The 23,674-nt window shown below is 47.6% G+C and overlaps 1 protein-coding gene across 1 annotated transcript in view; it reads right to left on the reverse strand.

The window, feature by feature from the left end:
• ABHD12B (abhydrolase domain containing 12B) overlaps window positions 1–23,674 on the reverse strand; it is a 35,515-nt gene that overhangs the window by 5,972 nt on the left and 5,869 nt on the right. The window contains exons 2-11 of the mRNA XM_073350180.1: window positions 15,263–15,384; window positions 11,620–11,719; window positions 10,544–10,663; window positions 8,103–8,133; window positions 7,676–7,721; window positions 7,452–7,581; window positions 5,704–5,744; window positions 4,905–4,984; window positions 2,999–3,081; window positions 662–740 (exon numbers count right to left, since the gene is read on the reverse strand). Of these exons, the coding sequence (XP_073206281.1) occupies window positions 662–740; window positions 2,999–3,081; window positions 4,905–4,984; window positions 5,704–5,744; window positions 7,452–7,581; window positions 7,676–7,721; window positions 8,103–8,133; window positions 10,544–10,663; window positions 11,620–11,719; window positions 15,263–15,384 (832 nt within the window). The remainder of the gene's footprint in view (window positions 1–661; window positions 741–2,998; window positions 3,082–4,904; window positions 4,985–5,703; window positions 5,745–7,451; window positions 7,582–7,675; window positions 7,722–8,102; window positions 8,134–10,543; window positions 10,664–11,619; window positions 11,720–15,262; window positions 15,385–23,674) is intronic.

Consider the following 23,674-nt stretch of genomic DNA (forward strand, 5'->3'; position numbering starts at 1 on the left):
CTGCAGGGAGAGAGAGCTGGGAGGGGAAGTAGTCTCTTCCCCACTGTAGCCCCTGAGCATCCCCTCATCCCTAGCCCCACCCCAGAGCCTGCATCCCCAGCTGGAGCCCTCACCCCTGCACCCAACACTGAGCCCCTCATCCCCAGCCCACAACCCCTGAACCCCTCATCCCCAGCCCCACACCTCCAGACAGAGCCCTCCCAGCCCTGAGCCCCCTCCCACACTCTAAACCCCTTGGCCCCACCACATGAGTTTTGTTATGTGCACCAATATGAAGGCGATGTGTCTTACTATAACAAAATTCGTTCTGCACATGGGTGGGAAAAAAATCTATGGGAACACTACTTACACCCATGGGAGATACTGCTCTGTTGTGCTGAAAGGGCTGCACTCCCCCCCCCTTCCCACCCCCCACATAAAAACCTCTCTGTGTTGCATGGAATTTTTATGCATGGTGTTAAACACAGCACATACGAAGTCAATATAGATTCTTCTCAGTGAGCGGTATACAAAGGAATCTACAATTATACGTGATGCCACTGCTGGTAACAGGGCCCGTTTGTAAAAGAGAACAGTCTCAGACTTCCTTTGGCCTCACCTTTCCCCCAGTAACCTAACCGCATAGAGAGGTAGAGTTGGCTTTAATCATGAGAAAAGTTACCTTTCTACCCAGGTGCATGGGCAAGACAGGGTCATCTTCCGAATGCAAAATCAAAAGGGGACTGGACAGCACTTTAACACTAAGGGGAAAAAATAGAGCCTGTTAAAGAAACACACAGCGTCTGGTTATTTAACCTAGTGCTTACTAACAAGGGCCAGTGTTAGGATCAAAGTTTTGTTAGTAATATTGGTTCGAGGGGTCTCTCCCAGCCCAAAGTGCTCTGCTGTTTAGCTACAGTTTGTACCTTTAAAAACTCAGTGCTCTCTCCTCTTAAATCTTAAAGGCAGACAGGAGCAGAACATTATGTGTACAAAGAGAGTGTAGAAACATCTGAATTTCAGGACACTGCAGATACCAGAAATACCCTCCCCCCCTACACACATTTGACAAATGCTGAAGACTAGAAGTCCTAAATACTATCCCCTCTTTGTAATCACTTGGAATAATGAACTTTACACTCAAATCACTGGTGATGCTGCTTGCAGCAAAAGTCAAAGTGACAGCTCTGCAGCAGTTTGGTGGAGGAGTGAGTTCCTTCCTCTTCTCAAGATAGTGGAGGTCCAGGGGCTGGATAGCTGAGCTCCCCCTATGATATGTAGGGTGTGCCAGTCTCGAGATGGCCAGTTCACGCTTTGTAGCGTACTTATGACAGGGACTCCATGGGAGGAAGAAAGCCTTAATATATAGTCACTAGTCCTAGTGTGAAATATTTCTCAGTAGATCAGTCCTCTGTCTCCACCAAACACTTGACTATGGAAGCAAGGCTGAAAATATGCCTGGCCTAAATTGGTTTATTCTGCTTGACTGGGACAGATGTCATGCTTGTAGCTTCCCTACTCACCCAAACACTTGAGTGGAGAATCTCTGAACGCGCAAGGCTTTCGACACACCTGTGGCTCCGTTTGTCTCATTTGTGAATCCTGCCCAACTCCCATAGATGGGAGTTTCTCACAAAAGCTTCTGCTTTCAAGATTTCTATTCCAAGTGTAACGTAAGTTCAGGGCAGGTGCCCAGATGACACACAGCTGTTTCTGGCTCAGGGGAAATCAGTTTTCAGTTGTAGGGTAAGAGCTTTAACTGGCCATCACTACTAGTGGGACCATCCATTTGAAGTACGTCAGGTTTCAGAATGCACACACAGGTGAACAGGGACGATGCTCTAAGCTAAGGCTTCAGGCTGCCTACTACCCAGCAGCTACGCCTGCTTCAAAGCGCACCAGGGAATGGTGTGTGCATTTTACACCCCCACTTGCCACAAACTAAGTGTGGATGTAGACAAGGCCTTAGTGTCAACCAAGACAGTGTTGTCTCCCTATTTATAATTTTCAAGATTTCCTTCACATGCGGGAGGACTGGACAATTTTTGTAGTGGGAATGGAGATTCCAGGGCAAGGGGATGACCCTCAGGGGCATGCAACTGCAGAACAAAAGCCCCGGTGCCTTATTTTATGCAGCATCTTTCATGTGCACTATATCCCTAAACCAGTTAGGGTCCCTCTATGCAATACTCATGAGTTAAGCCGCAGCAGAAAGAAGGCAAGGGAGAGGAGATACATTTAAGTCAGAGGGAGAGACATAAAGGAAGGTGGCTCCTGGCTGCAGAGAAGACTCTAGCATCAGGTGGGGCATGACTGCAGAGAGTCAGATCCCAGAATGAGTTGCGGGCAGAAGGTGGCAAAGGTGAGTTACACCAAGGCCACAGAATGTTTTGTAAAAGAGGGTATGTCCTGCTATTGCCAGCGGTCCCAAACCAAAGACTTAAGGAGAAAGACAGCAAGGGAGGAACAGCAGGGAAATGGTAAATAGCTAGAGAGGGTGGAAGAGAACTGCCCTCCTGGTCTCACTTCCTACTGCAGCCATTGTCGGAGCGTGAAAGAACAGAGCCTCTTCTGCGTACAGCTGAGCAATACAGCAAAGCAACAGAAGGCCTACCTGTCTTACACCCACCCCGCGCTATCTGCCGCCCTGCTGTTTGGGCGGGCGGGCGCGGTGGGGGGGGAACTCAGATGAGGGACAATAGGACTGAACTTGTCTAAACAGTGACATCTGCAGTCATTTTGTAGGTGACAAAAGCACACGTTTTAGGGGGCAGAAGTCTCTCAGAAAGCTAGTTACTGACACGGGCTAATTTTGATGGGAAAAGAGTGTTGTATGAAAATCTAGCTTCCAAGAGGCTGAGCCTCTCAGTGCCGCCAGTCTCAGTGATTCCTCCACTGTACAGAAAATGGGTTGTAATGTAACCAGAAACAGGACTTTGTTCATAGCAGCTAGCCAGTCCAGCAAGATGACAAGTATTCATGCTTCAAGCAGAACAGTAGGTCCAGAAACATTACTCACTTCTCATCATTACGGAAAAATATGTCACCCAACGCCATTGAGTCAAGGATTAAGTACTCAAATCCTGGGAATTTACGGTAGATCTATCAAAGAAAGAGGGAGAATTCAATGCAATACTGGGCTAGATGGACCTTTGGTCTGACCCGTATGGCCGTTCTTATGTTCTAACATTAGGGACCCTGTTGTACCTCTTAACTGTCCCTAGTTTTGCAGGGCATTCAGTTTGTCCCCCTGCATACTCCCACCCAAGGAATGGGTCCATACTTCACATACATACAGCTTTTTCATTAGAGTAAAACTGAACATGAACAAACTCACCCAAGTATTTACCCTGCCATCGCTATGTAGCACTGACCAGCATTTGACATGTGCTGTTTCTTCAGCACTGCTGACAGCTCTGTCAACAAGGGCTTCCCCCTCCCCACCACAACTGAGAAGGTCGCTGGTTTTAAAGCCCACTCTCTGGGAACAGAACATCTCCGTTCCAAGTTACGCCTAAAACAGGAGACCAGGCATGGTGTATCCTGGTGCTGTAGATCTCTTGACCAAATGACATTAACATTTACCCCTCCCAAATCACCACACTAATTCATTAATAGTAAATGAGATTCTAGCGGGACCCAGTTGTGCCAGGTCCTGTACACACAGAACAATTAAGGCTAAGAAATCATCCAGGATTAGTATAAATCCTGTGCAGAGCTGAAGTTCTAGGGCAGCATGCAGGGGTTTGACACATCTCAGAGCACTTCCCAAAGTTAGGAATGTGTTATTGCCATGTTACGGACAGGCACAGATTAAGTGATTTGCCTGTAGTTACACAGCATGGCAGTGGGACCAGAACCCAGGTCAACTTGTGCCTGTTCCACCGAGATGCAACAATCCTTCATGCTAAGGAAAGGCAGAATTTCCATCAACAGAATGTGTAAAGCGGCCTGACCAGTCAAAGGTCCCCCCCTTCACATGCATTATCACCAGCTTTGATTAACTCCCCCTCCCTTACCTACTCTGCATGGAGAACGTTTATAAGACAACTGTTCAGGACCAGAAAGACACAAATTAGTGTCCGCCTCCCTGAGCGGCGCCAAAGGCCTGGAAGTGGGGTTACCGTGTCGTGTGTACCAAGAGTGAGGCTGGCTTGCATTCTGGAGTGAGCTTGCAGCCCAGGAAGGGGAGGAGTTCCTTAAAGACTGACCCACCTCTGCACTCTAATCCCAGGCTGCTCTGGTAACTGGAGAGGACACCAGATAACTTGGACAGCTCTGGGAGCCCATCTCCGTTACAGCAGCCTCCCCAGGTTGCCCTATGGGCCCCAGCACTGCCGAGAATCTCTGCAGCACTGTGGATTGTAGTCCTACCCCTGACATGCTCCACCCACCAACACGCCCCCACCCCCAGCATGCACCCAAGGCCAGGGCTTGCAAGGCAGCCTTATGGGCTTTCTTCCATGGTCACTGCATCATCTGAATGCCTCCCCAGCCCCTTTACACCACTCCAGGCATTTTACAGTGTGGGGCCAGAGCAGGGGGAGGGTCTAACTCTTAATCTTTTGTCCCTTGTTGATTTGCAGGCCAAGAGATATGGTGTTTGGAGGCTGTGGAATATGGTATCATCTCCAATAGGACAGCAGGTTTAGTGCCCACATGAGTTCATGGTGTCCAGAGATGGATTTCATCCCAGAGATAGCCTGTTACCAAGGACCTTCCCAGATAAGACTGCCATTGCGTTTCCCACTGCTGAACGCTGGTTGATAGCCAGGAGCTACACCAGGTGTCAGACATCTAAATAATGCTCCCTCCCCAGTCCTGCAAGGGAGACGTAGCCAGGCTACTTAGAAGAATCTCACTGGCAACGTGCACTTGCTTTCCACGTGCAGCTATGCTAGGATACAGAGAGTTTATGGCCTTACTCTGGTAATGGGGATATGAGCTGCTGCCTCCCGAATGTTGGTGAATGAGGATTCCAGAATGATCAAGTCCACCTGGATGCCTTGGAAAGCGTAAGGAGGTACGAAATGATCAGTTAGGCTTTGGACCATTTGACATCCTTCTTGCTGCCTCCATGCCTCTCACCTGCGTTCCTCCCCACCCCACCCGAAAACCATGCATGAATTAGCAAGTCCAGTATATGAAAGCCAGGTGTTCTCATGTGCTGAGCATCTGTATTACTCTCCCCCTCACACACACAGTGCAAAATTAGGAGATTAGAAACAGTCCCTTGTTCTGCCACTATTCCGAGACTGTGCCTAATGACTGATCCAAAGGTTGTGGAGTCTTTCCAGTGACTGCAATGAGCTCTGGATCAGGCTCAATCAGCTGGATATTTGGAAAATTAAAGAGGCTGGACAGCAACTTCAAGTTACTGCAATTTCTAGGTCTGCCCTGCATGGCACTTGGCAGCTGCTCTCTGCTTCCTTGGCACTGTCCAACTCCCCTCCTATGGAGGGGAGTTCCCAACAGGTGCAGAGCCAGCTCCCTAGGCCACCCACCCTGCATCCCGCAACACCCCAAAAATGCCGGAAGCATAGTGCACTTCAGCAGTCCCCAGCTGACAGCCCTTTGGAGCTGAACCTAGCTGATGTGGTGTAGACAAGCCCTTAGGTTGCGCTAAATTTGGCCGTGGCCACAGCGAGCTGTGACTGACTCTTGCTCCTCTCAGCTCCACCCAGCTGATGGGCCAGCCCCGGGTTATAAACATTTCAGAATTACCTTTTTCTTCAAGCAGTTTCCTTGCAACATTTGTTGCTACTCTGTAAGAAAGGAGCGATGAGTCAGTGATTATGAGGGCAGTGCATTTTAAAGGAGATGCATCGATTAAGGCCAGAACAGACCATTGGGTTCATCTCACTTGATCCCCCGTATAACACAGCCCAATGGAGTCCAATTCCTGCTTCAAGTCCAACAGCTGTGGTTGAAATGGGATTTCTTTCAGAAAGATCCAATCTTGACTTAAGTATTTCCAGGGATGGAGAATCCATCACAACCCTTGGTAAATTGTTCCAATGGTTAATTACCCTTGTTGTTAAGGATTTGCTCCTTATTTCTAGTCTAAATTTCTCTTTCTCTGATCGACTGGAGAACCTCTGTGATCAGATTTCTGTTCCCCATGTAGCTACTTTTAGACTAATCAAGACCTTTTCTTTGTTAAGTTAAATAAATTGAGCTCCTTGAGACTATAGCTATCAGGCAGGTTTTCCCCAATCCTTTAATCATTCTTGTGGCTCTTCTCTGAACACTCTCCAGTTTTTCTCAACATCCTTCTTTAATTGTTGACACCAGAGCTGGACACTATATTCCAGCAGCGGTCACAGCAGTGCGAGATACAGAAGTAAAATAACCTCTGCTCCTATTCGAGATTCCCCTGTTTATACATTAGCATTTTTGGCCACTGCATTGTACTGGGAGCTCATGTTCAACTTGCATATCCACCATGACCCTTCTCCCCACAGCCTTTCTGAGTCTCTGCTTTCCAGGATAGAGTCTCCCCGCCTATAACTATGGCCTACATTCTTTGTTCCTAGATGGTAGGACTTCATGTTTGGTTGTACTGTAACATGTTTGCTTATGGCTGCCCAGTTTACCAGGTGATCCCGATCGCTCTGTATCGGTGACCTATACTCTTCAGTATTTACCACTCCCCCAGTCTTTGGGACACTAGCAAGCTTTGTCATTTTATTTTCTTCCAGGTCATTGATAGAAATAAGTAGGGCCAGGAACCAATCTCTGCAGAATCCCACTTAAAAAAAATACCCGCTCAAAAATAATTCCCCATTTGCAATTACATTGACATGTACCAGCTAGCCAGTTTAATCCATTTTGTATGTGCCATGTTGATTTTGTACCTTTCTAGTTTCTTAAAGATGATGTCATATGGTACCAAATCAAATGCCTCACAAAAGTCTAAGTATCCCAGCATCATTACCTTTGACAACTACAGTTACGAGAAATAGTTTGCAGAAATCTATTTGCCCTAAACCCATGTTGACTGGCATTAATTATTTTACCTTCTTTTAATTCATTAACAACAGAATCCCATATGAGCCATTCCACACGTTTTGCCCAGGACTGATGTCAAGCTGACAGGCCTATTGTTACCCAGATCATCCGGTTTACTCCTTAAAATGTTGGCACAACTTTAGCATTCTTCCAGTCCTCTGGGCCAGGACATTACTCCTCTGTTAGAAGTCACTGAAATGTGACATTTTCCTACTATAAACAAGGCCTAATAGGAGAAATAGGGGATTGAACAGGATTTTCCTTTATTAAAAAGGAAGTTTTAGCAGTAGCAGAGATCAGAGGAGAGATAGGATTACATGGGCATTATATGTTTGCAATTAAAACCCACCCTGGTATTTTAGGTTATACAGCAACTACACATTTGTCCAGCAACACAAGGGATGCTTCACTACAATCCCTAGACTCCACATCCTTTGGCCAGTCTCTGGTACCACACTTACCCACTACCCAAGGAGTGTCCCCAGAAGAGCACTCTGCTATTTCCACTCCGGGCTTTTACCCAGTCATAGAGGTACATGACGTCTGTAGTAAATCCAGTCTCACTTGGATAGCCGCTAGAGTCCCCATACCCTGGGAAGCAGCAGATTAGGGGGTTAAAACATGAAGAAAAAAATTTTTAATAAATGGAGAGACAGCTTTGTTTGGTGTTTTTTGTTAAGTTTACCTCTGTAGTCAAGAGCCAATATATGGAAGCCTGCACCACTCATCACCTGTTCAAAAAATCAAGCAATGTTACACTCCAAATGACAGACTAGGGCAGCCAATGTATTTATTGTTCAAAACTCAGAGCTAGTGTACGGGCTTGAAGAACCATCCTACAGTGGTGCAGCCCCAATCCATGGAAAGAAAGGATTGGTACCCATTAGATTCTACTTGCCCTACTCCTAGCCATCACTCAGATGTGTGCAGTTGGCTTGCTTGTGTAAAAAACAAAAACCAAGCAAGATTTGGCCCTACCAAATCTTTGTTGGTGACATACACTACCTGGGAAGCGAGATAACAAGCAGTGTTCTGGGATACCATCTGAGCGAGTACACCCCACACACTGGACTGTGGGAGTCTCAATACCCACTCGTATCAGTCTGACCTACCTTCATCAAGGAAACTCTGTGCCCTGAAGCCCTGTAGGAGAGTTAAAAAAAAAGCTTTAACAAGGATTCATTGATTCAAAGAACAAGTCCTCTTTACCAGGGGCAGCCAGATGATAGGCAAAAGGAAGAAATGAAGATTCTTTAAAGATAACAGGAAGCTAAAGTGCTCTTTAATCCATTTTAAAAATGGATTAGTCTGTGCACTGTGGCCCTGCACTAGAGGACAGTTTTAAATCGGAGCACCATATAGGAACCAACAGTTTGCAGCTGGCCCCTTCAACAGATCAGTTAGCCTCGACTTTCATTGCCTCAGCCCCAGGATGTTTTATTCACCTTCAATTAGGCCCAGAATGGGTGTACTGGCCTCTAGAGTACGACACGTGCAACCTTAACAGAGGAGTTTAGAACAAACTTCACATTTCTCCAATATTTCAAGTGCAAGTTATTTTATAGCAGAATGTTTTCATATTGATTAGCAGTCAAGGGTTTGGGTTGTTTTGTTTTGTTTTTTTTGGGGGGGGGGGGGGAGGAGGGGGGAGGGTGTTGAGACAGCCACTACAAGATTTGGGAGTAATGACATAGCTTTACCAAGCACCAGGAAGCTAATAAACGGCCTAATATTTTAGCACCCAAGATGCTATAAAAATTGATCATCACTAAAGACTTAAAGCGAGAGCCAGCGAGATGGAAGTCGTGGCACGCTATTTCAGTGCGCGAGCACCAGCTTTGGAGCACACAGACGTATGGCCAAAGTCCACAGTTGCTGAAATACCAGAAAGAAACAAAAAGGAGGCTCTGGCTATTTCCTGTTTAAAACCAGTCTGCCTCAAGGGAGAGGCAATTTAGATCAAGAACTTATTTTCAGACTCAGCCAGATAAAGAGCATCCTTTAAAAGAAATCCAACACAGTGCGCCAGGGGTGGCCAACCTGAGCCTGAGAAGGAGCCAGAATTTACCGATGTACATGGCCAAAGAGCCCCAGTAATACATCAGCAGCCCCCCCATCAGCCCCCACCAGCTCCCAGCACCTCCTGCCCACCAGCAGTCCCGCCAATCAGCGCCTCCCCCTCCCTCCTGATCAGCCATTTTGTGGTGTGCAGGAGGCTCTGGGGGAGCGGGGGAGGAGCGAGGGCAGGGCAGGCTGAGAGGAGGAGGGCAGGAAGGGGTGGAGTGGGGGCAGGGCCTGTGGCAGAGCCAGGGGTGGAGCAGCGAGCGCCCCCGGCACATTGGAAAGTTGGCGCCTGTCGCTCCAGCCCCGGAGTCGGTGCCTAGACAAGGAGCCGCCTAGTAACTTCTGAAGAGCCGCATGTGGCTCTGGAGACACAGGTTGGCCACCCCGCAGCATTCATTTTACAGCCATTCCAAGGGGCTAGGAGGACTGCTCCTCAAGGCTGGCTATGATGGGGCTAACAGAACATTTAGGCAGCAGTTCAGGGTATGACAGCAATACACAAGGTGGGGCATATCCTGACCTGACTCTCTCCATGAGATCAGTAGGTTCTGCAGGTCCAGTCAGGGCAGGACTCGATCGGGAAGGAGGCTCCAGGCATAGAGGGAGGCATGAAAGGAGAAGGCACAAGGCGGACGTAGGTGAAGGACTGAATGAGCAATCTGGACTGAGCAAAGGGGGGAACAAAAGGAGACAGGAGCAAAGAGACAGGAAGGAGCTAAGTTGCAGCAGGCTGTGAAGGGGAGAATGGGGAGCCTGACAGAAATAGAAGGACCAGGGAGTCAAGTGAAGGGATTTTAGGAAAGGCTGGACTTGGTCATGCATCAGGCCAGGCAAAGGATCACCACAGTAGTATTTTGGAAAGCTTGGCAGGAAGGCCAGAAGGAGACGTGGACAGGAGTCAAGGCAAGAGAGAATCAAGGCCTGGAATAGAGCTTTGCAGTGGAAACAGGAGAGGCCACGCAGACAGAACTGGCAGGCTTGAGCGTGTGATGTGGGGAGTAGATGCAGAGATGAGTCAAAGAGGGAGGATGAAGGAGTTGTGCATAGTAATGGCAAAAGGACAGGCAGACGCTTCAGTAGGACATGCTGAATTGACAGGATTCTCTTTATAGGAAAAAGAGAACTGTTCCTAAGCCTTTCTATTGTGGAAGCTGCACTGGGCTAGATATTCTACAAACAGCTCCTGCCCCCAAGGGCTTACAACCTAGTAGGCATAAGAAGTGGCTGAGACACATGCTGGGGAGGAGTGGGTACCAAACAGTATTATAAGCCACATCATAAAAAACCAGGAACAAGTCTGCCGTCTCTCCATAAGAAAGGTCACTTTCAGCGGAGCTTGGGGGGTAGGGGGGAGGACAACTTCCAGAGTTTACAGCCAAACTATTTCTGTCTCCAGCTGGTGACAACAGATGTGACTGACACAAGCAACACAATGTACCCAACATAATATAGAACAACCTACAAATATAGCATTATTCATGTTAATCACCTGTTACCTCCATTGCCATGGAGATAAATTATAACGGGATTATTGTCTGCAAGACTTTCTTCATACCAGCTGTGGTCCTTCCCTTGAGCTTCTATCCCCCTGCTGCCAGGCAAAACATGCCTAAAGAACCAAGAGTGTGTAATTAACAAGCCTGCTCAAGTGCATCTGGATATGCCATTACTGATCAGAGGAGACATGCTACTGTTTCATGGATCAGACACTGGGAAGATGAATAACTGCATTTAGTTAATGGTCTTCAAAAACCAGACAGGCACAGCCTCTTTCGTTAGGTAGAGTCCAGCCATTTCTCTGTCCACTGATCTATATGGAATACCCTTCACAAAAGGAAAAACAAACAATTGAGAGACCAAATACTGTTTTTAATTCAGCAGAATATAATGCAGCATCATTTCTCTATTTTTAAAAATAGCTACATATTCTCATCACAGTCCAGTAGCCAGGAACAGATCCACTGTGACAGATGAAGGGCTTTGGACACAACTGCTGGTAGACAGCATACAGAAATAATGAGGAAAATACAGAACATCCAATGGAGGGAGCAATGCACATGATGCTCTGCGGCACACCATTGCTAGCTGACCCAGCTTGACATTCAAGGCAGATTTTCACTACTATGCCCATGGACTTTCACCACCTGCCCATGTACACCAAGGTGCAGCAGTGCAGGTACAAATAGCAGGCTGTGTGCACCTACACAGATCTGGTCAAAGAAGGGTCAAGCCCTTTGCATCCAGATACAGCTGCTGTTTTTATTGTTCACTACTACAAAGGAAGTTCTGGAGACATGCAAGCTCTTACTTTGCTTCGTCACTAAAACGTACAGCTTTATGCAGAACATAAGAATAAGTTTTAGCTGGAGAATCTAAAAAGTTTAAGTAGTGAGTGTAAAAAAGTTTTACATTGCATGCCACATGGTATCCAGGTGTCAACTACTAATATAGTTTGACGTTTGAAATTCTTAGACATTAGACCTCAGCTGGGTACATTAGAGTTCAAACAAACACTTTCCTTTTGCCAGTCCATGAGAATCTGAATGGATCTGGTTGTCTACTCACCAGACACCGATGGTGACCTCTGGTTCGGTTGTGAGATAGAAGTTTACAGTATGGTTCAGCAGCAATTCAGGCTTCCCAAAGTCCACAAAGGGAAATGCCACTGAGAAAGACAAGTCACAAAATGCTAAGTGGCAAGTTCTCCCCGTACAGTGCAGTAATCATCCTATTGATAGCTAGGAGGATTAGTTCACCTCCAGAGTCACAAACTGAGCAGAGTCTCACCAGATTCCGAGGAAGAGGTTTCATGTTATTGCGAGAAAACCTAATTCCTGACCTATCATGGGTGGAATCTTCTGCACTCAGCTAACTCCTCCCCCTGATGTCAAAGGGCTTTTCACCTTTGGCTTCAATGAGAGCCTAGGCAGACCTGTGTCAAGCAGTTCTGAAATCTTTCCCCTTCAAGTGTATATTATACATAGCACTTCCACATAGAGAAGTGATTGTACATATTTATACTACCTCTGCTACCCAGCCTACCCACCTTCTCAGAACGAGAACTGCCATGAACAAGATCCTTGGCAGAAAAGTGTCTTATTGTCACCTCACAGTAATGGACCGAAAGTACCAGCCATCCCAATCCCCAAGCCAACATGAAACTGACCATTAACTAGCCAGATAGGTACAGGATGATGAATCCTTCATGCAAAAGACAACGACAGGAGGAAAGTGACTGGAACAGAGTCCCTTAATAGGCATCCTGGCATCACAAGCTGATCTCAACACTGGAGTCCTGATTCTCCTCCCAGCCAAATCTTTCTATTGACTTTATGGGACCTGGACCAGGCCCCAGGAGATTCAGCATGTGGTTCCAGTTCTGCCATCGATTCTTTGTGTGGTCCTAGACCACTTGCCTCACATGTGCCTCAGTTTCCCCAAATCTAAGATGGGTATAAATACCTACCTACCTTCATGGGGATATTTGAAGATTAGAGAATGTTTGTAAGCCACTTTGAACATAGGCGCTGGAGCACCCACAGGGAAAAAAAGTTAGTGGGTGCTCTGCACCCACTGGCAGCCAAGCTCCCCCTGCCCCCACTTCGCCGCCTCCTCCCCAGAGCATGCCGCATCCCCACTCCTCCACCTACCTCCCAGCACCTGCTGCCTGGCTGCTGCCAAACAGCTGTTTGGCAGCATTAGCAAGCTCCAGGAGGGAGGGGGAGGAGCGGGAACGTGGTGCACTCAGGGGAGGAGGCAGGCAAAAGGCAGGAATTTGGGGAAGGAGTTTGAATAGGAGCAGGGAGGGGGGTTGAAGTTGGGGTGAGAACTTTGGAAAAGGAGTTGGAAGGGGCAGGGTCTCATGGAAGGGGTGGAGTGGGGCGGGGCCAAGAGCAGAGGTGGGGGTCGAGCACCCACAGGAAAGAGGGGAAGTCAGCACTTATGCCTTTGAAGGTGTAAGGCCAAATTCAGATCTCATGCAAATGGGTAAAACTCCCCTTACATCAGTGGAATTGAACCCACATACAGCAGGTACTGGAGTACATTATCATCTCAGGGGGTTAATATTGTTCTTTGCATATTCTCATTGATTTCTGGGCTTCTATTACACCAAAAACAGTGAGGACTTTACTGTAAAGAAATCGAATTCTTCACCGGGCCTTGCTGTTCCTCTTGCTACATGACAGCATATTAATGCAAAATAATTGCAAAGTGATGGTACATTGTTTATTTGTGCTATTAGAATCATAGAAGATTAGGGTTGGAAGGGACCTCAGGAGGTATCTAGTCCAACCCCCTGCTCAAAGCAGGACCAACTAAATCATCCCAACCAGGGCTTTGTCAAGCCAGGCCTTAAAAACCTTTAAAGAAAGAGATTCCACCACCTCCCTAGGTAACCCATTCCAGTGCTTCACCACCCTCCTAGTGAAATAGCGTTTCCTAATATCCAATCTAGACCTCCCCCACTGCAACTTGAGACCATTGCTCCTTGTTTGGTCATCTGCCACTACGGAGAACAGCCAACCCCCACTTCAGGTAATTGAAGGCAGCTATCAAATCCCCCCTCACTCTTCTCTTCTGCAGACTAAAGAAGCCCAGTTCCCTCAGCCTCTCCTCGTAAGTCATGTGTTCTAGTCCCCTAATCCTTTTCATTGCTCTTGGCTGGACTCTCTCCAATTTGTCCACATTCTTTCTGTAGTGGGGGCCCAAAACTGGATGCAATACTCCAGCTGTGGCCTCACCAGTGCCAAATAGAGGGGAATAATCACTTCCCTCCATCTGCTGGCCATGCTCCTACTAATGCAGCCCAATATGCTCTGAGCCTTCTTGGCAACAAGGGCACACTGCTGACTCATATCCAGCTTCTTGTCCACTGTAATCCCCAGGTCCTTTCCTGCAGGATTGCCGCTTAGCCAGTTGGTCCCCAGCCTGTAGCAGTGCATGGGATTCTTCCGTACACACTTACACCTGGGGGAATTCTGTACCATGGCACACGCTCAGAATTCAAGTCGTCTGCAGATTTCCCCCCTGCCACAGAAAATACTTTGTCAGAGAGGCACTGCAGTTATGCCTTTTGGCCACCAGGAGCTGCTGTGGCACCATGACAGCGGATAGCTTCCCCGTAGCAGCCAATGGAGAGGAGAAGAGGCGGCATTCCTTACAGTGCCCTACCCGGGGCGGGGGGACCAGGTGAAGAGACATATTTGGGGGGGGGGGGGAGGGAAGAGAGAAGAGAAGACAGAATGGGGCACAGACTGGGGTTCAGAAGGATGGGAATGGGGGTGCCTGACTGAATGGGAGAGGCTAGAGGCAGCCAGGGTCTGCATGGGGGGGGCTCCCCAACAATCCTTCCTCCCCCTCAGAAAATTAAAAAACAACAAACAAACAAACAGTTCCATAGGTCTCCCACTCATACCCAGCCACTCTCCAGGTTCACTCCCAGGCTCCTTCCCAGCAATTACTTCCCCCTCCCTCAGCTTCTCCGTTACCCCTGATTCCCCCGCCCCCCAGCCTTTGCACTGCTTCTGTGCAGCAAATACAGTTCTGCATTGTAGTTTAAAGGAATTACTCAAAGTTCTGTATTCATATGTCTAGTAAGGATCTGTCAAAAACATGTTTTGTTGTCTGTATTGTTACAAAACTTGCTGACTGGTATTTTGAAATAAATTACCAAAAATAACTGAAACTGATGTGATTATATGGCGTTATTTTGACAAATAAAATATGTAGAATTTTAAAAAAAAAGAGTGTACAGATTTTAATATTTTAGCGCAGAATTCCCCCAGGAGTAACAAATATATTGCCACCAGGAAGGTCAGGCCAATTAAGGATCTCCCTTTGTCCCTTGCCTTCATCATCCGAAGAGGTTATTCTCACTCAGCAACCCCACTGCATTTCTCATCCCACCAAACCAGCTGCACCACAGAAAGGTAGTCAATCTACCCCTCACACCACCACACTGCTTCAGATTTACATAGAGGTTTTATTTCACATCCCAGAAATCTCATGAAATTAGCCAGAATCCCCCAAATAGATCATTCTTAGCCCTTTGATACACTTTCATGTGTAGCTTGGTACTAGTAAAGCAATATGTACACTTTTGCTCACCCGCTGCCCCCTTTTGCTCTTTGATAAATCAATAGAGAAAGAAATGCAATGAGTTCCACATAATTTCTTGTCCCCACAAGTAAGTGGGAGGAATACTTACCAATATTGAGAAAGACCAACTTGGCCAACAGCGCAGGAAAGAGACGTATAAGGAATGGTATGGAAACATAAATAATGAAGAGATGCAGAATTAGTGTTCTGAATAACCAGGATGGCCAACTCCTGTAAGACATAAATCCCATTGATATACATTACTTTAAGAAAACAATATTTAGCGTTAGTTTAGCTTTATGAGTCTTTACATAGGACTTGTGGGGGGAGGGGTTGGGTCAAGTCTCTAGCTTATGGACATGATTAAAACAAGGACCTAGAGTTTTGCAGGGGTGGTTTTCTTCCGCAGCAGCAGGAAAGTTAAGATTCTTGCAAAAAGCTATTTTAAAAGAAGTCACTTCCCTGTCAGGCACTAGAGGCCTAAGACCACCACCAATTGCTAGATTTGCTGTAGTCGTGCTCAGCAGTGCTGCTGCCTGCAGAGACTCGAGTTAACTCTGTCTTTTGTATTCTATGCAAAGTCTGGAAAATGATCCTCAGGTACTTCAAGAGGAGCACGAACAAGCTGGAGCACTTCTTTGGTGTGCAGAAGGCAGCATGTGCAAAGGGATTTCCCTATTCCCATCACTGATGCTCAACAGCCTGTTCAATCTTTCTAAAGCCTTCTTTCGTGAGGCAAGAGAGGCAAATAGGCAAGTCCAGATTAGTGCGCCAGCGGGTAGCTTCAGGAGTGGCTTGATGTAAATGGGAGATGCCACTGGCAAGTGATCAAAGCAGACACTGACTTTCAGCATGGTCCACCGTTTGCCAGGGGGTGTCTACAGTCATACTGTGTTGTCTCCTCTTCCAAGAGAGGAGAGTGGGGACAGCAGCTGCCACGCAATGTTCTAAAATGGTCCAGTGCAGAGGACTGTCTCCAGGGTACATTGAAGCACGGAAGTTCCTTTGTGAGATTGGCAATCAGGTGTGTGGGAAATTCACATTATCCCAGAATTCTTTCCAGCGAGCCTCAGGATTGAATGAGAGCACTTTAAGAACTTTAGCCAGATCTCTCCCCTGCCCAAAAAAAAAAAGAAGGCTGGCATTCAATAAATTTTAAAGTTGTAAACTTCTGAAGTGCTGTGTGGCATTTTCCTTCCCTCCTCCACCACCCCTCCTGGGCTACCTTGGTAGTCATCCCCTTATTTGTGTGATGAATGAATAAAGAATGCATGAATGTGAAGCAACAATGACTTTATTGCCTCTGCAAGCGGTGATCCAAGGGAGGAGGGGAAGGTGGTTAGCTTACAGGGAAGTAGAGTGAACCAACGGGCAGGGGGTTTCATCAAGGAGAAACAAACAGAACTTTCACACCGTAGCCTGGCCAGTCATGAAACTGGTTTTCAAAGCTTCTCTGATGCGTACCGCACCCTCCTGTGCTTTTCTAACCGCCCTGGTGTCTGGCTGCGCGTTACGAGCAGCCAGGCGATTTGCCTCAACCTCCCACCCCGCCATAAACGTCTTCCCCTTACTCTCACAGATATCATGGAGCACACAGCAAGCAGTAATAACAGTGGGAATATTGGTTTCGCTGAGGTCTAAGCGAGTCAGTAAACTGCACCAGCATGCTTTTAAACGTCCAAATGCACATTCTACCACCTTTCTGCACTTGCTCAGCCTGTAGTTGAACAGTTCCTGATTACTGTCCAGGCTGCCTGTGTACGGCTTCATGAGCCATGGCATTAAGGGGTAGGCTGGGTCCCCAAGGATACATATAGGCATTTCAAACATCCCCAAAGGTTATTTTCTGGTCTGGGAATAAAGTCCCTTCCTGCAGCTTTTGAAACAGACCAGAGTTCCTGAAGATGCGAGCATCATGCACCTTTCCCGGCCATCCCACGTTGATGTTGGTGAAACGTCCCTTGTGATCCACCAGAGCTTGCAGCACTATTGAAAAATACCCCTTGTGGTTTATGTACTCGGCAGCTTGGTGCTCCGGTGCCAAGATAGGGATATGGGTTCCGTCTACGGCCCCACCACAGTTAGGGAATCCCATTGCAGCAAAGCCATCCACTATGACCTGCACATCTCCCAGGGTCACTACCCTTGATATCAGCAGATCTTTGATTGCGTGGGCTACTTGCATCACAGCAGCCCCCACAGGAGATTTGCCCACTCCAAATTGATTCCCGACTGACCGATAGCTGTCTGGCGTTGCAAGCTTCCACAGGGCTATCACCACTCACTTCTCAACTGTGAGGGCTGCTCTCATCTTGGTATTCATGCGCCTCAGGGCAGGGGAAAGCAAGTCACAAAGTTCCATGAAAGTGCCCTTACGCATGCGAAAGTTTTGCAGCCACTGGGAATCGTCCCAGACCTGCAACACTATGCGGTCCCACCAGTCTGTGCTTGTTTCCCGAGCCCAGAATTGGTGTTCCACAGCATGAACCTGCCCCATTAGCACCATGATGCATGCATTGGCAGGGCCCACGCTTTCAGAGAAATCTGTGTCCATGTCCTGATCACTCACGGGACCGCGCTGACATCGCCTCCTCGCCCGGTATCGCTTTGCCAGGTTCTGGTGCTGCATATACTGCTGGATAATGCGTGTGGTGGTTAATGTGCTCCTAATTGCCAAAGTGAGCTGAGTGGCCTCCATGCTTGCCTTGGTATGGCATCTGCATAGAAAAAAAGGCGCGGAACAATTGTCTGCTGTTGCTCTGACGGAGGGAGGGGCGACTGACGACACGGCTTACAGGGAGCTAAAAATCAACAAAGGGGGTGGCTTTACATCAAGGATTATTTCAGGCAGGACTTCAGAGGGTTCCAATAAGAAATGGTGCACCTAAGTTATCGTTCTTATTGGAACAAGGAGGTTAGCCTGGCCTCTGATTGATACATGGCTAGATTTACCTCGCTGCACCTTCTCTGTGAGTGACTGCAGTGTGACCTAGAGGAATGAGTCCCCTAGACAAGGGAGGAGGCAAATGAGTACAAAACAAATCTGGTCTATTTCTTGTTTTGATCCACTTCATCTATCTTTTAGATCTTTGGCTGGCAGCAGATGGTGCAGAAGGACTGCATGCCATCCTCATCTCATGGCTGCCCGGTAGAAGATGATGCAATAGGACTGCTAGCAATCTGTATCGCCTGCCTGCTCACCATAAGACAGTTCAATAGGACTGACTGCAGGACTAAAGAGAATGACCTGATCAAGTCACTCCAAATTTAGTCCCTGCGCCCATGTCTGCCCAGGCGCTCCCAGCCGACATGGCCAGGATCACCTCGGACACGACGAGGGACGGCTACCAGTCATATTGCACCGTCTGCTGCCACAAGGCAATGGGTTGCTGCTACTGTGTAGCAATGCTGTACCGAGTCTGCCAGCACCCAGGAGACATACGGTGACGGTTACCTGAGCAGGCTCCATGCTTGCCGTGGTATGGCATCTGCACAGGTAACTCAGGAAAAAAGGCGCGAAACGATTGTCTGCCCTTGCTTTCACGGAGGGGAGGGAAGGAAGAGGGGCCTGACAATATGTACCCAGAACCACCCGCGACAATGTTTTAGACCCATCAGGCATTGGGATCTCAACCCAGAATTCCAATGGGCAGCGGAGACTGCGGGAACTGTGGGATAGCTACCCACAGTGCAACGCTCCGGAAGTCGACTCTAGCCTCGGTACTGTGGAAGCACTCCACCGAGTTAATGCACTTAAAGCATTTTCTGTGGGGACACACGCACTTGAATATATAAAACGGATTTCTAAAAAAACAACTTCTATAAATTCGACCTTATTCTGTAGTGTAGACATACCCTAAGACTGCGAGCTTTCCCTCCAGCTTGGGAGAAAGTAGAAAAGACCTTAGAGGCATCTGCATTTTGCCTCTTTCCTGCTCTGATCTGTGGATCTACCCTAAAAGTAGCCTTCCAATCAATGCACTGAGGACCTTCCAATCTTTTGAATGTTACCAGAGACTTTACAAGCCAGCAATTTATTCCACCACTGCTTCAAACGTGATACAAGAACTTTGCAATGTTTGTATGTATAGGATTTCTTTGACCATTTTGACTTTTTTTTGGTAAGAGAAGATTAGACACTGAAGGATTGGCAGCAGCATGATTATTGGGTAAGACCTGAGTTATATATTGACCTGGCTATGTGGCGGATCTTTTGAGATCAGAATTTCCCCCTCCCCCCCACTAGGCAAATAATCCTTTCAAAGAAGGAGAAAGCTGTGAATGGGATAAATCTGGATTTTAGGAAGGCTTTTCACAGTCCCACATGACATTCTCAAAAGCAGACTAGGAAAATGTGGTCTAGATGAAAGGACTATATGAAAGAGTGACAATGGTTTGCTGTGAAACTGGGAGGACATATCTAGTGGGGTCCTGCAGTGGTCAGTCTTTTCATTATTGACTTGGATAATGGAGTGGAAACGACACTTATATCTGTGGAGGACACTAAGCTGGGAGGGGTTGCTAGCACTCTGGAGGACAGGAAGAGAATTCGAAGTGACCTTGACATGTCAGAGTATTGACTTTACCCTTGTTGATTTCAGACTAAGGTAAATGCAGAGTACTACACTTAGGAAGGAAAGACCAAACGCACAACTACACCACAGGGACTAAGTGGCTAGGCGGTAGTATGCTGAAGAGAATGGGGTGGGAGGTTACAGTGGATCTGATGCAGTTGTGAAAAAGCTAAAATTCTGGGCTGTAACAAAAGGAGTGTAGTAAGGCATGGGAGGTCATTTGTCCCACTCTACGTGGCACTGGTGAGGCCTCAGGTGAAGTGCTGTGTCCGGTTCTGAGAGAGTCAAGAGGAGAGCAACGAACATGATAAAAGGTTTAGAAAATCCAACCTATGAGGAAAGGTTAAGAAAGGGGCATGGTTAGTCTTGAGAAATGAAAACTGGGGGGGGGGGAGGGAGGAGGAGAGGGCAGCGGATATTTGAAGACTATGTTAAGGGCCTTATGAGAGGATGGTGATCAGCTGTTCTCTATGTCCCCTGAATGTAGGGCAAGTAGTAATCACATTAATCTGCAGCAAGGGAGATTTAGGTTAGATATCAGGAAAAATTTTCCACGGCCTGATCTACACGTCAAAGTTCGGGCAACATAAGCCGTGTTAGGTCTATTTAATAATGTGTCTACACTACCGCGTCCCTTCCACTGTCCTAAATGGCCTGTAGACTTCTGTACTCCACCTCCACAAGAGGTGTAGCACTTGATCGGACATCCATGGGTCGACACGGGGATAGCGTAGACACTGCGTTGTGTCATTTGACTGACTTGCCCTCCAGGAGGTGTCCCACAGTGCTCTGCTGTCACCACTCTGGAGAGCACTTTCAACTCTACTGCACATCAGCCAGGTACACAGGAAAAAGAGGTTTCCTGGGCTTTAACATGGGAGCTTTAGAATTTTCATTTCCTGTTTGATCAGTGTGAGGAGCTCGCCAGCACAACCGATTATGGAGACTCAAGGCTGCACACGCGCTCCAGCATGGAGTACACAGGGAGGTGGTGGATCTTATGGTTGTGTGGGGAGAAGAATCTGTGGAGGCAGAGCTGCAATCCTGCAGAAGAAACACCGCCATCTGTGCCAAGATTGTACGGGGGAGAAGGGCTATACCGGGGACATGCAGCAATGCTGCATGAAAATAAAGGAGCTTTGGCAAGCGTACCAGAAGACAAGGGAGGCGAACAGTCATTCTGGTTCTGCCCCACAAATGTGCCACTTCTATGAGGAGCTGCATGATATTTTTGCTGGCGACCCCACCACTACCCCAAAACGCTCCGTGGAGACCTCCCAGGAGCCTTGGGTGACCTCAAGCAACAATGAGGAGGACATTGTTGACAAGGAGGTGGTGAAGCAGGCAAGTGGCGGATCCATTCTCCCTGACAGCCAAGAACGGTTTTTAACCCTGGAGCCTATCCCTTCAGAGGACCAGTTGGTGGGAGAGCATTATGCCGGGGAAGGCACCTCTGGTGAGCCCACCTTTCTGGTCAAACTGTAGGGGTTACATGCTATTATTTTTTATGTTTAATCTGAACAAAAAAGTAGGTGTAGTGGGTATCCATGGCCACTCCAGTTATGCAGAAGGTGCTCTCTGGAAAAGACTGTTTATGTGCATAGTGATGGCCTAGGAATCCTCCATGGAGAGCTCCAGGAAGCTTTCATGGAGGTACTCCGCAATCCTTGGCAGAAAGTTTCTGGGAAGGGCTGCCTTATTTTGTCCACCACAGGACGGATACTTTCCCTCGCCACTCCAGTATTAACTCTGCTGGCATTGCAGCACAAGGACCAGGTCTGTACCCAGATGCTTGCAGCATCTTCTGCCTTGCCGTCTGTTAACCCTTTTCTGAGGGTATCGCATATGGTTACCTAGGGGAAACGGGGGAAGTTTTCAATGCTAGCCCTTAAACTGCAAACAATTCAACGAGTAATCTACCCGTTAGGTAAAATCTGGATCACAACCACGCTGTCCCAAACGTGCTATGGTTGGAAAGGATCACTGTGTATTGCAACCAGCATTTTAAAAAAGGGGGGCAGCTTCCTATGTCTCCCTCCCCCGTGCTGCTTTTGTAAAAAAAATTTGGGGGACTTTATGCTGGTGCTTGTCTTCAATCTCCATCCAGGCTGATGAGGGGAAAGGGGTTTTTTCCTTAAGTTCCAACCAGTGATCCTAAGGATGTCTTCACAAAAGCAGCAGCACAAAACCTCTCGTCCATGCCTTGTAGCTTTACTCACCATGGCTGGAGCAGCAAACCAACTCTTCCAGTAGCCAGCGGTTGTGATTATGTGGTGGCTTGCAATGAAGTGCATTGAGGGGTGTGTTTTTTATAAAAAGAATTAACCTTGCACCAGAAACACTGCATGCACAGTCAAGGCCCCCCTTAAAAACAATGAGGAGTCTGGTGGCACCTTAAAGGCTAACACATTTATTGGGGCATAAGCTTTTGTCAGTAAAAAAAAAAAAAACCACTTCAGATGCATGGAGTGAAAATTACAGATCAAGCATAAATATACCAATGCTACCCTTGTGCTTTGTATTCCTTGGAGCTGAAACATTGTCTGTCAGTGCCTCTTCCACACCAGAGACTTTCCCAGATTAGAAGGAGGAAAGATGAGTCAGGAGGACATGTTCAATGAGTTAATGCGCACCTCCGACAGTGAGAAGACAGAGCTCAGAAAATGGAGGATTACGCTGTCCGAGGATATGGACCGGGAGGACAGGAGACCATGCAGGGAACAAGAGCATGCCGCGCAGGAAGAGATGCTGCAGATTATGAAGGAACAATCAGACATGTTGAGGCATCTGGTTGAGGTTCAAGAAAGGCAGCTGAACGCTAGAGACCCTCTGCAGCCTATGCTGAACCTGCTGCCATTGTTGCCAAGTTCCACATCCTCCTCTCCCAGATGTCCTATGAGGCCAGGGGAGGTGTGTGTGGGGTGTGTGTGTGTGTGGGGGGGGGGTGTCAGTATCCCTTTCACCCAACACCAGGGGAGGGTACAAGGACCAGAAGGCACCCATTCCTGCACCTTTTGATTGTTATTTCAGTGCAGCTGTACGCAAGCTTTCCTTGTTTCTCCCCTCACAGTGTTATCTTACTTTTCTTTGCTGTTTGTGTGCATAGAACACAATGTAACTGGATTGAGGAGAAAAGGTCTTTATTCATTCAACACACGGTGATTGGTGGGGGTGGAGTTTACAGAGGAGAAAATGCAATGGAGGGGAAGTTTGGCAAGGAATACAGATAAGTGTCACATTATTCTGACTCATTGCTGAAACTGGTTTTCAAAGCCTCATGGAGACAGAGACCCTTGATGTGCTTTTCTCATTGCCCTAGTTTCTGGCTGCTCAAAGTTGGTTGCCAGGCAATCTGCCTCAACCCCCCACACCACTGGAAACTTTTCTCCCCTTGTTTCACAGATATTATGGAGCATACAGCAATAAACAATGGGGATATTGCTTTCACTAAGGTCTAACCAAGTAAGCAAACACCACCAACTACCTTTTAAACATCCAAAGGCATATTTCACCACCAGTCTGCACTTGCTCAGCTGATGGTTGAACCGGTCCTTACTGCTGTCCAAGCTGCCTGTGAACAGCTTCATGAGCCATGGGAGCAAGGGGTAGGCTGGGACTCCCAGGCATTTCAACATCACTAATGGTTATTTTGCAGTCTGGAAAGAAAGTCCCTGCTTGCAGTTTTCAGAATAGACCTGTGTTCCTAAAGATGTACATGTCATGCACCTTTCCTGACCATCCCATGTTGATGTCGGTGAAATGGCCCATGATCCACCAGCGCTTGCAATACCATGGAGACGCACCGCTTTCGGTTTATGTACTCTTTGGCAAGGTGGTCTGGTGCCAAGATATGGATATGCGTTCCATCTATCGCCCTACCGCAGTTAGGAAACCCCACGGCAGCAAAACCATCCACTATGTCCTGCACATTGCCCAGAGTCACTACC

Source organism: Lepidochelys kempii, chromosome 6, assembly GCF_965140265.1.
Source record: "Lepidochelys kempii isolate rLepKem1 chromosome 6, rLepKem1.hap2, whole genome shotgun sequence".
NCBI classification, from domain to species: domain Eukaryota; kingdom Metazoa; phylum Chordata; order Testudines; family Cheloniidae; genus Lepidochelys; species Lepidochelys kempii.